Source organism: Salvia hispanica, chromosome 2, assembly GCF_023119035.1.
Source record: "Salvia hispanica cultivar TCC Black 2014 chromosome 2, UniMelb_Shisp_WGS_1.0, whole genome shotgun sequence".
Lineage (NCBI taxonomy): Eukaryota > Viridiplantae > Streptophyta > Magnoliopsida > Lamiales > Lamiaceae > Salvia > Salvia hispanica.
Genome location: NC_062966.1, coordinates 28,496,142 through 28,508,695, shown reverse-complemented (window position 1 = coordinate 28,508,695; position 12,554 = coordinate 28,496,142). Strand labels below are relative to the sequence as shown.

At 37.6% G+C, this 12,554-nt stretch overlaps 1 protein-coding gene across 1 annotated transcript; it reads right to left on the bottom strand.

Annotated features, from left to right (window-relative positions):
- Positions 1 to 9,407: 9,407 nt before the first annotated feature.
- LOC125204947 (benzyl alcohol O-benzoyltransferase-like) lies at positions 9,408 to 12,240 on the bottom strand. Its single transcript, XM_048103719.1, has 3 exons — positions 11,715 to 12,240; positions 10,641 to 11,098; positions 9,408 to 10,147 (listed from the first exon to the last, which is right to left on the bottom strand). The coding sequence occupies exons 1-3, from the start codon at positions 12,198 to 12,200 to the stop codon at positions 9,715 to 9,717; spliced, it is 1,377 nt and encodes a 458-aa protein (XP_047959676.1). The 5' UTR covers positions 12,201 to 12,240; the 3' UTR covers positions 9,408 to 9,714.
- Positions 12,241 to 12,554: the final 314 nt, after the last annotated feature.

Here is a 12,554-nt window from a genome sequence, read left to right as displayed (position 1 = left end):
CTGGTGTCGCTTTCCATCGTGCGAATTCCTCTGCTCATCCCACTTCCGTTTCTCTCTGGAGTAGTGCGGTGGGGGTAACGACGAAGTAGCGATCTCCTTAGCTTTCTCCTTAGGCATTGCTGCCTCAATATCCAACGCGAGTGCCAAAGCTTTAGCGTATGTGAGTCTCCCTCGACTGGCCAACGACATCTTTATCTCGGACCTTAGTCCCTCGCGGAACTTGTCCGACAGCTTCTCGTCTGTGTCGACTTGATCAGGGGCGTATCGGGTCATGCTGTTGAGCGCTCGATCATACTCTGTCACCGTCATGCGTCCTTGAGTCAGATTGTTGAATTCGGATGCCTTCGCTTTCCGGTAGCTTTTCGGCACATACTTGTTGTATAGTTCGGTCTTGAAATCGTCCCACGTCATTGCTTCCACTTGACCTTGTGTCAAGGTCTTTATTCTTGTATCCCACCAAAAGTCGGCTGCCTCGGTTAGCTGATGAGTAACGCAACTCATCCGTTCCCTATCATTGCATCCCAAGATTGCGAAGATACGTTCTATCGCGCGGATCCAAGATTCGGCTTTGGCCGGTTCTCCAAGTCCATCGAACACGGGCGGTTTCTGTTCCAAGAACAGCTTCACTACTTCCCTATTAACCGGGGGTGGGGGAGGCGGTGGTGTCGGAATCGACTGCGTCACACTCTCCTCACTTGAAGGTGGAGGTGTCGGTTGACGGTTATGGCGTCTTGGCGGCATTCTGATTTATCAACACAAGAATTATTTCCATGATTCCAACAATAGTCACGTGGTATAGTTGAATAACAAGGTTCATGGGTCAATTGTTTTAGAGTATATGGCCAAGCACAAGATATCAAAAGTTCGTCACGTAGACGGATTGCAAAGAGTAGTGTCAATCAACATGATTACAAAAAAATTGGTTGCATCAAGGTCAATCAAAAAGATCATCGTCTCCTATCATCAAGGTAATGGCACTTAGGAAATAGTTGTACAACTTTTAAGTGGCGGATACTGGGCGTCATAAGGTATTCAAAAATGGTGATACTATAAGAGGCATGATGTGATGATGATAATATAGTGATAGATAATTTGTACCATGTACGAAAGGCAATCCATTGAATCCAAAATAAATATCTCCCCATGGCATATAAAAAAAAACGTTGCCTCATAGAGGTCTTAGTATCAATGCAGAAAAACGAAAGAGTAGCAAAAATCATAAGGTAGCAAATCAATCCAAAAACATGGGGGAAGCCAAAACAAATATTCCACGACTATCACTCCTAGTCGATATCGTTCATGTCTTCCTCGGGGTCATCGTCCTCATCCATCTCCAAAGCAGGTCCTTCCTCGTCCGGTCCCTCATTCTCGCCATATTCACCAACATCCGGGGGCGGCGGTGTTATCGCACGCATATCCTCCACGTTTCCATGGATAACCAAAGGGTGAGCCACATTAGCCTTAAGCCTTGGCCTATTAGGGACACGATCAACATGCGGCTCCTTATCGCGACGATACCTCCATCGGCGAGCTTGGCCTGGCGGATACTTGTGCGCTGGGGGACTAAGCGGCGGTCCATCCCTCGCAGCTGCCATGGCTGGGAGTAGCACTCCAATCAATCCGATTATATCGCCTCGAGGCTTGTACTCCGGCGGACTGAACCACGTATATGGCAATGCAGCTTGGGCAGTCCATTCGCTCCAAGGACTCGGCAGAGTGTGGATCAATCTCGAGATCCCCGCGTGATGGGTAACTCCTCCATACGCGTATGCATCCATCCAGCGATCGTAGAATTCGGTGACGTAGGTTAGGAGAAAGGACTTTCCATCCCACTCAAACTCTTGGTAGGTTTCGACAGGGAAAACCTTGTTCTTTGCGTAACGATCGCGCATCGGTGCGTAATAATGATTAGGCATCTACAAAAGAAATCTCAGCATCAGAACAAGGATCGAAGAAAATATCAATAGTGTATAAGATTTCAACTGATGCTGAGAGTACGATGGATATATATATATATATATGTGTATGCGTCGAACGACGGAGGTGTGAAGGTAATATCATATCAAGAAATAACGGAATTTTCTTTCCGTGCCAAAAGGTGTGTATATATATATATATTTTCGCGTTTCAACGCTTCGCAATTCGTTCTCATAAGTCGCTCGCCTCGTATTCGGCGTTTGGTGCCTCCAAGTTCGATATTATCACAAAATTTTCATTCACGACACGACTTACAACTAGGTATAGCAGCGTGCTCAAGTTCCTTCTCATAAAGGTCGTTCATCACATTTCACGCAAATCACAATCACATAGAATTTCATAGAGTTTTATTGTTCAACTCATAACAGTCTCAACATATAATCACTTGCATAACAACATTTATTTCGCATAATCACATTTTGCAAGTTCACATGCAAGCATAATCATCACAATTTTCCAAATATCACAACAATCTCCCATTCGCTTCAACTTCCAATATTTCATAATTCAAATCAATATTCAAGAGATACTTGTTACCTCATTCATCGTGGTTGAGCGGAGACGAGTTGCGGTGTTGAGTCTTCGACGATTATCCATTAATCAATTTATACAACTTTCAAATTTTATTACAACAAGACTCTTGGGTCCAGAGCGAAAAGAACTGAGGCTCTGATACCAACTGTAACGACCCGCCCATTTAGGGTATAATAAATGCGGCGTTCGCTAACTAGGTAGACTTAAATGCATCAAAGATCATAAACTAGGGTTTCAATAGAAAGGGATTTGACCAAAGCATTAAATGAACAATTAAGTAGAGTAAGAATCATGCCTTAGCAAAGGAATCCAACAAAAGACTTATTTAAAATAAAAGCTTAACAAAGTTTTCAAAAATAATATCTCTAACTGTTCATACCCCAAAATATACCCACGAAAAGAAAGAATAGAAGTATTTATCCCAACAAAAGATCACAGTTTTCATAATCAATAGCGGAAGCGACCAAGAAAGAAGTGAGGCTATGTATGAGGACACAACGACACCTTAAGTACCAACAGATCATTTTATTATTCTCTACTCAACACCGCCGCCCGCTCGTCACCACTCAACCTGCACATAAGGAAAACACATGCAGGGCTGAGTACGATAATCATACTCAATGGGCTCATTGCCGAAAACAGTTTTATCACAAATATAGTTATTATCATGCCATTTTCAAGTGTCCATCGGGGTTTTAACTTTAGAAAGACCCGAGGCACCAAAATATCTTCTTTCTCAAATATCACGGTCGCGCAACCATTTTTCTCATAGACGTTTACCATATCCTCATTCTACATGACAAGGAATGCGGCCGCAATCCAGGTCACTAGACCGGCCAACCCGTACGCTGACTCTCGGTCTAACATTGGTGTACACTAACCCAAGTAGAGTTTGCGGCTCTACAAGGATCCGAATTCGATTAAATCAATAGTGGCATAGCCACGAGGGATAGGCACGACAAAACAAATCAAGGCATGATAACACATATTTCATTCTCATCAATATCAGTTTAGGACAATGTCCTTATTTTAAAAGAAAGCCCACCTCGTCGGCTTATCTCGAGAGTATTCTCTTCTCCTCGTTTATCACGCTGAGAGCGCGAAGTATCACCTTTAAATTAGGCGTATCACAAATCAGTTTCAATCATTGATTTCAAAATATGCATGTTTCCCATATTTCCCTTTTTCCCATCGATTATTTTCAAAATCATTACTATCAAAATCAAAGTATGATTAACATACCATTTTTATTTAAATAATCATTCCAAAATCACCAATAATTCGTGTCACGCATGAGTGTTCCACACACACAACACACGCACACGAACACAACAATTGTGCACGCCGATCGAGGCGTGCACACACACACACACACTCTCGGCCACACACACACACACACATCCATGCATCGCAAAATTCACCAATTAAAACCCCTTTCACTCGTTCTAGATGCATGCGGATTCAAGAATACCGATTGATCGGTAGAAGAAGAGAAGATCAAAATTTAAAGTACCTTTTCCAAAAGAACGAACGGTAGAAACAAGGAATTAGTCTTGATTCTTCAATAATCTCTTGAATTTCACTTGAATTCTTCTCAATTGATGAAGAAATCTTGAAGAAAACTTGAAGAAAATATGGAGAAAGTGGGAGAGAGATTTTCGAAATTGATGAGAGAGTGGGGCGCCGGTTTTTGATCTCTAGGGTTAGGGTTTCTCTCCTATTTATAGAGTCACAAATAATAATATCCAATAATTAAATAATTAGAGATTTGGGAAGATTTGTTGGTTATAGGGGCCGAAAATTTGGAGGTGGTTAGGAGAGAATTTTCGAAATCTAGGCTATTAATTTAGCCTATGATTTAAATTCAAATATTTCACGGAGTAGAATAATATATCACGGAGTAAGAATAAAATAATTAAATCTCCCCAAGTATAGCCAAAAGTGGCGTGATTTACTTCTCTCCACAAAGAATTAAATTCAAATCCTAATTTAATTAGGATATGGTAAGATCTTCTTAGATATGGCAAGATATGCTAGGATATTTTAGCATATTTATATTTATTCATGGAATAGAATAAATAAGGAATCAATAAAATAACAAATAATTTCTCTCTCCCTTCTAGATGAGATTTTCGAAAATCTCATGAATATCAAAGATGGAAAATTCGAAAATTCCATGTAGGATTTATAGGGTATTTGGACTTTGGATTTAATTTGGATAATTATCCCAAACAAAATAATTAAATCCAAGAATAATATTATTTCTTCTCCAATAATCATGATGGCCGAAAATTCCACATGCTTTAATTAATGCTCCTATTAAATTCTCACTCATTCCTTAGAAAATAATTCCCCACAATTATATTACTCCGCATTAAAAATTCACATATTTAGATCAATCATCTCTTCATTTCCACTCCATTTTCTCATCGTATTGACCTTTCAACGGTCACATCATTTTTCCACATCTTTGACTATTCAATAGCCACGTCAACATTTCAACAAGTTGACTATTCAACTCAATCAAAATTCCCATACGCAATTAGGTCACATAGACACTATGCAATTAATCACTCATCAATTAATTCACATATCATAGCATTTAAGGCATTTAATGCAAAAATTTTATAACCCGAAAATTAGGGTTTGAAAAAGTGGGGTGTTACAGGTTATGAGTAGAATGAGTTAGTGGAATGTTGGAACCACTTACTAAAACTAGTAAAAATGAAATGAGATATTTATTGAGGAGTCCAAATAAAAAAAATATAAAATATAAAATATTTAATGGGACCAGAAAAAGTAGCATATTCTCAAATCTTATATTGAATTGACCAGAATTTGACCATAATCGGTTATAGAAGGAGTAACTAAAAGACTTATGTTAGTATGCCTTGAATCTGTATAGGATTATGTTTCCTAATTGGGATAAGATTATGTTTCCTAGGCCCAGTCTGTCTCACGTGTGCCTATATATATGGGAGTAGAGCACATAATTCTGTGATCTGACAGATCCAATCTGTAGCCATAATCTGAAAATCGCAGTCATAATACAATTTGTTCTCCGTTTTTGCCCGTGGACGTAGCCAACACAACGTTGGTGAACCACGTAAATTCTGTGTCTATTTACGTTCTTTTGTTTCTCGATTCACAATTTCCCTATTTGTCATAACAAACAGGTATCGGAGCCAGGTTAGGTGGCTATGGGTCGGGCCGCGACCCATGTTTGTGTCGACTGCGTCTGTCCCGATGTGATCTAGTTTGAGGGGGAGATTTGTTATGTACAAACTCCATCCCACATCGGGAGTCTGGGGGAAGTTGGAAGGTGTATATAATTCATGTCTAACCCCAATTAGTTTGAGGCCTTTTGGGAGTGACCTAAAAACAAATCCGTGCAGGCTTGACCCAAAGCGTATAATATCAAAAGTTTGTTGCAGTCGACGATCCTAACAAATTATCAAAGCCTGGTTTTCAGACTAGGGTTTTGAATTTCGCTGCTAGGGTTTTCTGGTAAATCGAAGATGTTTAGGGTTTTCTGGTAAATCGAAGATGTCTGCTCTGAACGTGAAGGTCGACAAATTTGGGAGAAGTTTCTTCGTCTAGCATTGTAATGATGCGTTTGAAAGGTGAATTCGGTTGATGGAAAATCTGAGGCAAGAATGGAGAAGTTTGTTCGTCTGATATTATGATGATGCATTTGGAAGAAGCGAGAATTCAAGTCAAGGTGGAGATTTGTTAGTATGCCTTGAATCTGTATAGGATTAGGTTTCCTAATTGGGATAAGATTATGTTTCCTAGGCCCAGTCTGTCTCATGTGTGCCTATATATATGGGAGTAGAGCACATAATTATGTGATATGACAGATCCAATCTGTAGCCATAATCTGAAAATCGCAGTCATAATACAATTTGTTCTCCGTTTTTGCCCGTGGACGTAGCCAACACAACGTTGGTGAACCACGTAAATTCTGTGTCTATTTACGTTCTTTTGTTTCTCGATTCACAATTGCCCTATTTGTCATAACAACTTATATAATAGAGATGATAAATATTGTACCTGAGTGAACATAAGTGGAATATCAAACAATATTCCTTAGTTGTTTGGCACATCAAGAGTAATGTCATCCGAGTTGGGGAAGGGTGGATAAAGGCCATTCTCTCCGAAATGTTGAAGCGTCACATCCGCGCCGGCCTCGACAAACACTACCCCTTGGCCGGTGCATTCGACCACAAGCTTCCGACCAGTGTGTTCCCTCAACTGCCCGGCCAACGGGTAGTAAAAGACCAAGGCTTTGAAAATAGCCTCACGAATAATTTTCACTGGATCTTTCCCTTCCATGGATGGATTCTTTTTGTAGAAATTTATTGTTGTAACATACATTCGTAGGAAGGTCTGGTCATCTAAACTCGAGCTCAACCCGTAATTATTATGCCCCAAACGGGTCGACATGATAAGAATACAAATATGATAAAGTCTGATTCTATTAATTTTGTGTATGTTCATGTCATATTTTTGTTTTTGTGTTTTATATTCCCCGTTCGCTATAATGTGTCCCACCTTGATCTGACTCGTTTTTTAAATATATATATAGAGCAAAATAAATAGAAGAAGTTATTGGAACGTGAGTCATATATTTATCTATTAATATTAGTATTGTAATAACATGTGAATGAATTGAATTAGTAGAATTAAAATTTATTACTATAAATAGTAAAAATAAATAACTTAATTATTAAAGGCATATCTAAAAATAAAAAAATTGAGACACATAATGATATATCGTGGTACTATTAAGTCAAATTCCTGACTATGTCACTTTACCTAGTAAGTAGGAGTAATTAATATGGGATGCACATATGTTTTTCACGCTTTTAAAATGGAAATTACTAGTAATTGGTGGTTAATTTGTACTTTGAAAATAAAGTAAATTTTAAATGGCCGTTTTTAGCTCTCCCTATATTTGCTGAAAATTCATGATCCAATTAAAAATGAGCTTAGTAGATAAGGACCATGGACCAAAATCTGGACAGGCCATCAGGATAGGATATTGACGGCAGAGTGTTGATAACGTGGAAACCCGGTAATCACGAGATTTTATGTAGCTTTATTTAGAGTGTTAATATAAAAAAGCTTTATTTAGAGTGTTAATATAAAAAAAAAGGTATAAAATAAAAATTAAAGAATTTTTATTTTTAGTACTGTTACTATCATTTTATTTGGAACAAAGAAAAAGGGAAGGTGATTTATCTATGAAAGTAGTACATAATATCTTTGTTTTCACCTATAACTGTTATTATTGATTCGAAATCATATTATATTATTTCGATATCTTCATTACAAAACCCCACGATGAAATTTAATTCAGATGATAAAAGAAAGAGCCAAAACATAGCATTTTTCAGAATAAAAAGCAAGAGTTTTGAACTTAAATCACTGTATGATATACTCGATCCCTCCGTCCGGCCACAAATGATCAATTTTTTTTCGGCAAATGAATTAAGAAAATAATATTTCATCTACTATTCTACGATATTTTTTTTCCCGATAGTTTAGTAGTTTAATTGTTTATTTCACTTGTAATATATATAATTTATCTGATCTGCTACCTGTCAAATTGCGTTCTAGAGTTTATATTATTTAATTTCGTATAATTAACTCTATGAATTTTCAAAAATCATGTTTTGAGATTCTCGAGAACATGGATTTTAAGCATTCCCAATATATGTATATATTTAACAATAAAAATATAAAATCAAGTACTATAAAATAAAAAATACAACTCCCATGTCGTGATAAATATGAGCTTTTTGTGAGACACTGTTTTGATGTAAAATTGATTTACTAAGAAAGATGAATAGGAAATATAGTGAAAGCAGTATTAGTGGATAATGGGTCCAAAATATTAGCACTAGTAGTGTTTAATTGGATTGTAATGATAGTAAGTTATAAATAAAATGACGTATATAAATAATGTGTTATTCAAATATTTCCTAAACAGAAAATTCTCTTATTTTTTTGAGATGAACTGGAAAGTAAATAATTAATACTTCCGTCCCCCAAATTTTGACACAGTTTACCATTTCGGTCTCACCCTGAAAATTTGACACACTTCACTTTTACCATTTTCGGTAGTGGACCCCATATTCCACTAACTACTCGTTCCTACTCACATTTTATTATAAAACTAATACTTTAAAAGTAGGACCCACATCCCATCAATTTTTTCAACTCACTTTCCATTACATTTCTTAAAACCCGTGCCGGGTCAAAGTGTGTCAAAATTTGGGGGACGGAGGTAGTAATATTTATCAGGGACGGAATGGAGGGAGTGTAAAAGAATATGACTTGATTAATTTTTGATGAGCAATATATACTTTTGCTAGTTATCCCATTATTTTAATTTAAAACTACATATTGCATTCATATCTAATTTACATTCATTTTCCAGATTTGTATCTTAAAAATAAGAATTTTTAAAACGGCACAAGTTTTAATACAAAATTGGTAAAGTAAGATGGAGCAAGTTTTAATACCAAATTGGTAAAGTAAGAGAGATGAGTCCTATATCATAGAGAGAGATGAGTCCCATACCTAAAATGGAAAGTTTAGAAAAAAGTTTTTATTTTTAGAAAAAAGTTTCTATTTTCATGCATGCAGAGGTTTTTATTCGTCATGAGGGTCCCTGGATGCGCTCTTCTGCGGCGGAAACTTACCGGAATTTGTCGGAGCATTGTGAGTAGTAGTGGTCATTTTATCATCGTATCTATTCACCTTAAATTTCAATACCCTTTAACTAATTTGCTCTTTCATATCGGGTTAGCGTAATAAATTTAAGTTGTACGCGCTATTATGGGAAAATTGAGAATAAATGTGTGTTGAAATTATTGCCAAATCGAAAATGTAGAATAAAAAGAAATCAGCCTCAATATATACATGTAGTTTGTTCCATACGGTTTTGAAATACCAATTCCTAACCAGAAAAGTGGAGAAGAAGTGAGAAAAGGGATAGAGTCATAGAGATTTATGACTTTATTCTATTATCTCGCTAACTCCAAAATAATAAATAAAGAGTACATTAACATATATATAGAGTTTATTTTTACCCAGTTCAACTTTGCGATCTAGAAAATAACCAACAAAGAAAACCTTAAAATAAGCATAATTAAATCACAAAATATTAGATAAAATAACTTAACTGGCTCCGTATCACAGGGATGAAGATGTTGGAGCGGTAGTCATCATGACCTGAAGATGTTTCTCGAAGACTTTCATGGATTCGAGAGGTAGGCTAACCGGAACCATGAAACCATCCTTAAAGGCAGAGTACCAAGCTATTTGAATATTATCGGTCGGCCTATAAATTCCTTGAGACATCCCACCGTATTCTGCAGTGCCCCACCCGACATCCATTTGCTCGAAACCCACATGCGTCATATTAGACACCACATAAGTGTTTGCTTCCGTCATACTAGGGCGATCTCGCATCACCATTAGACCCGCCACTGATCTCAGGTACTCATCAGTCACTACTTCGCGTTTTGCCTTTCTCACCAACTCCACCGCGTAGTGCAGCGGATTCTTGGACAACTCACCGGCTGTAGTCACTACCACCGGAAATGCTATAGCGTTGCCATAGTACCTGATGCATATTAATTAGGAATTAACACTGTTGCAAAACAATGAAAAAGATTCCCCCTTTTAGCGCATATCTAAAGATCAAATCTCATCCACTGGATAAAAAAAATGAAGGATGAAATTGAGTTTAAAAATTTATGAATTTAAAAACACAAAATTCATTTAAAGAGCGTTTTAGTTCATATGAGGGGTAAAACAAACAATTTTACCCATAGAGTGAACCAAAACGTTCTTAAAATGAACATTGTGTTTTCAAAACCCGGGGATCATTTTATATTACGATTTAGGACATTTTGTATTGGAAATGATTTATCTTAATGGCGTTTTAGTTCATACGATGTGTAAAACCGACAATTTTACCAAAACACACTTCTACTAAACTCAATGTTTTTAAAATCCAACCAATCTCAGTCTTTGAATCTAGTGGTTTAGATTTGATCTCTAGTTATACGATTAGAATGTGGTTATAATAGATTTATGTATCATACTATCATTACCCCATTGGAAGTTGTGGTTTCATTAGCTTTCGGTTATCAATAAACACTGAGAATCTTATCTCTTCGTCGGGTTCGGGAGAGAGAGCAATTGTCTGGCAGCGCCATACGCAGCCTGCCACGATGTCGAATTTGGAGCAGCGTTGGAGATGCGGTGGCAGGCTGCAACGGAGGGCAGAGATTTTGGCAGAGCTGAAAAAGGAGCGTTCCTCCATCGTATCAAGCGAGACAAGGGTTCCACCACTTGTACTGACATCATATTCATGATGTGCGAACGACACGCGCGGCGGCTGGCTGGCGCTGAGAAGATGTCGGTCCCAAACTGGTTGGATAGAAGGGAACGCGGCTCCGCCAGCAAGTTCACCCACGGCGGAGAGAAATTGGGAAAGGCCGACACCGTCACACACTGTGTGATTGAAGTAGTTTGAAAAGATAAATCCCCCACATTTTAGCCGTGTGACCTGTGCAAGTCTTTGTATTTAATTATACTACCAAAAGTAATTGTATTGATTGGAATTTGATCAATTTTCATAATTTGAATGACTATTATCCCTAAATAAACTGATAATAAAAAATAATTTTAAAAGTATAGGGTATTACATAAATGACTATTATCCCAATTTTTTGAAGATCAAAGTTTAGTCTACTGGTATATGTGTCTTTAAAATTCATAGGCTAAGCTTTGATTGTGCATTGGGGTTTGAACCCACAACCTCGTTGTCTCGCCAACTTACCAATAGCGAGCCCCTTTACGAGACGAAGCGTCCGCAACGCTGGCTCGATGCTGCCTCGTCTTAGTGAGATGAGTCAGAGCCAGCAACGAGTTGCGTTGCGGTTGCTCTAATGACTTGGATATCGCTGTCCACTAACAATATTTCAACCACTTTTACTTTCTCTCACACTGCACCAATTTAACGCCGAAACTCATGTCGTCCCCAAAATCTCTATTTTTAGGAGACAAAAGGATCCAATTAATGTATCAGTGGAAAGATCCAATTAGAATAATAAATCATGTTAAGAATTGAGAATGATGCATAAGGAAGATTGTCTAAACAGATTCAGTAAGTCGTTAATTACCTGAATGAACATAAGTGGAATATCAAGAAATATTCCAAGGTCATTTGGCATATGAAGAGAAATGCCATCCAAGTTGGGGAAGGGTGGATAAAGGGCATTCTCTCCGAAATGCTGCAGCGTTGCATCCGCGTCAGCCTCGGCGAACACTACCCCTTGGCCGGTGCATTCAACGACGAGCTTCCGACCAGTGTGTTCCCTCAACCGCCCAGCCAACGGGTAGTAAAAGACCAAGGCTTTGGCAATAGCCTCACGAATAATCTTCACCGGATCTTTCCCTTCCATGGATGGATTCTTTTTGTAGAAATTTATTGCTCCAACATACCTTCGGAGGAACCTCTGGTCATCTATATCAGAGAGAGATTTGAATTCATTGGGTGTGGACACTGCTGGACAAAGCAACTCGGGTGTTTTCCTTGCAACTCTCAAAGTTAATCTTTTGGTTGATGCCATTATTACATGCCTTGGAACAAAACCCTTAATATGCATATTTATAGTTCCGTCGCAAAAAAAATACTTTTTGTAGTAAAAGTACTAATGCAATAATAATAAAGTGAGAGAGAATTAGAGAAAAAAAATTGAAATAATGTTAGTGGAAAATAAACTTAGCTTATTAAATATAAAAACATACCACAAATAAATATAGATTGATTTTGAACAACTGACCAAAATGGAATTGGACGGAGGTAGTATGTTTATAACGTTGTATCTTACTAGTGACAGGGGTAACCCACTAAGCGCTTTTCAAAATTTTAAATAATTAGTCACTCTATTACATTTAAGATGATCACATTTGTGAATGATATATAATTTTTTTTGGAGTTGTTGATTATATTAACTAAA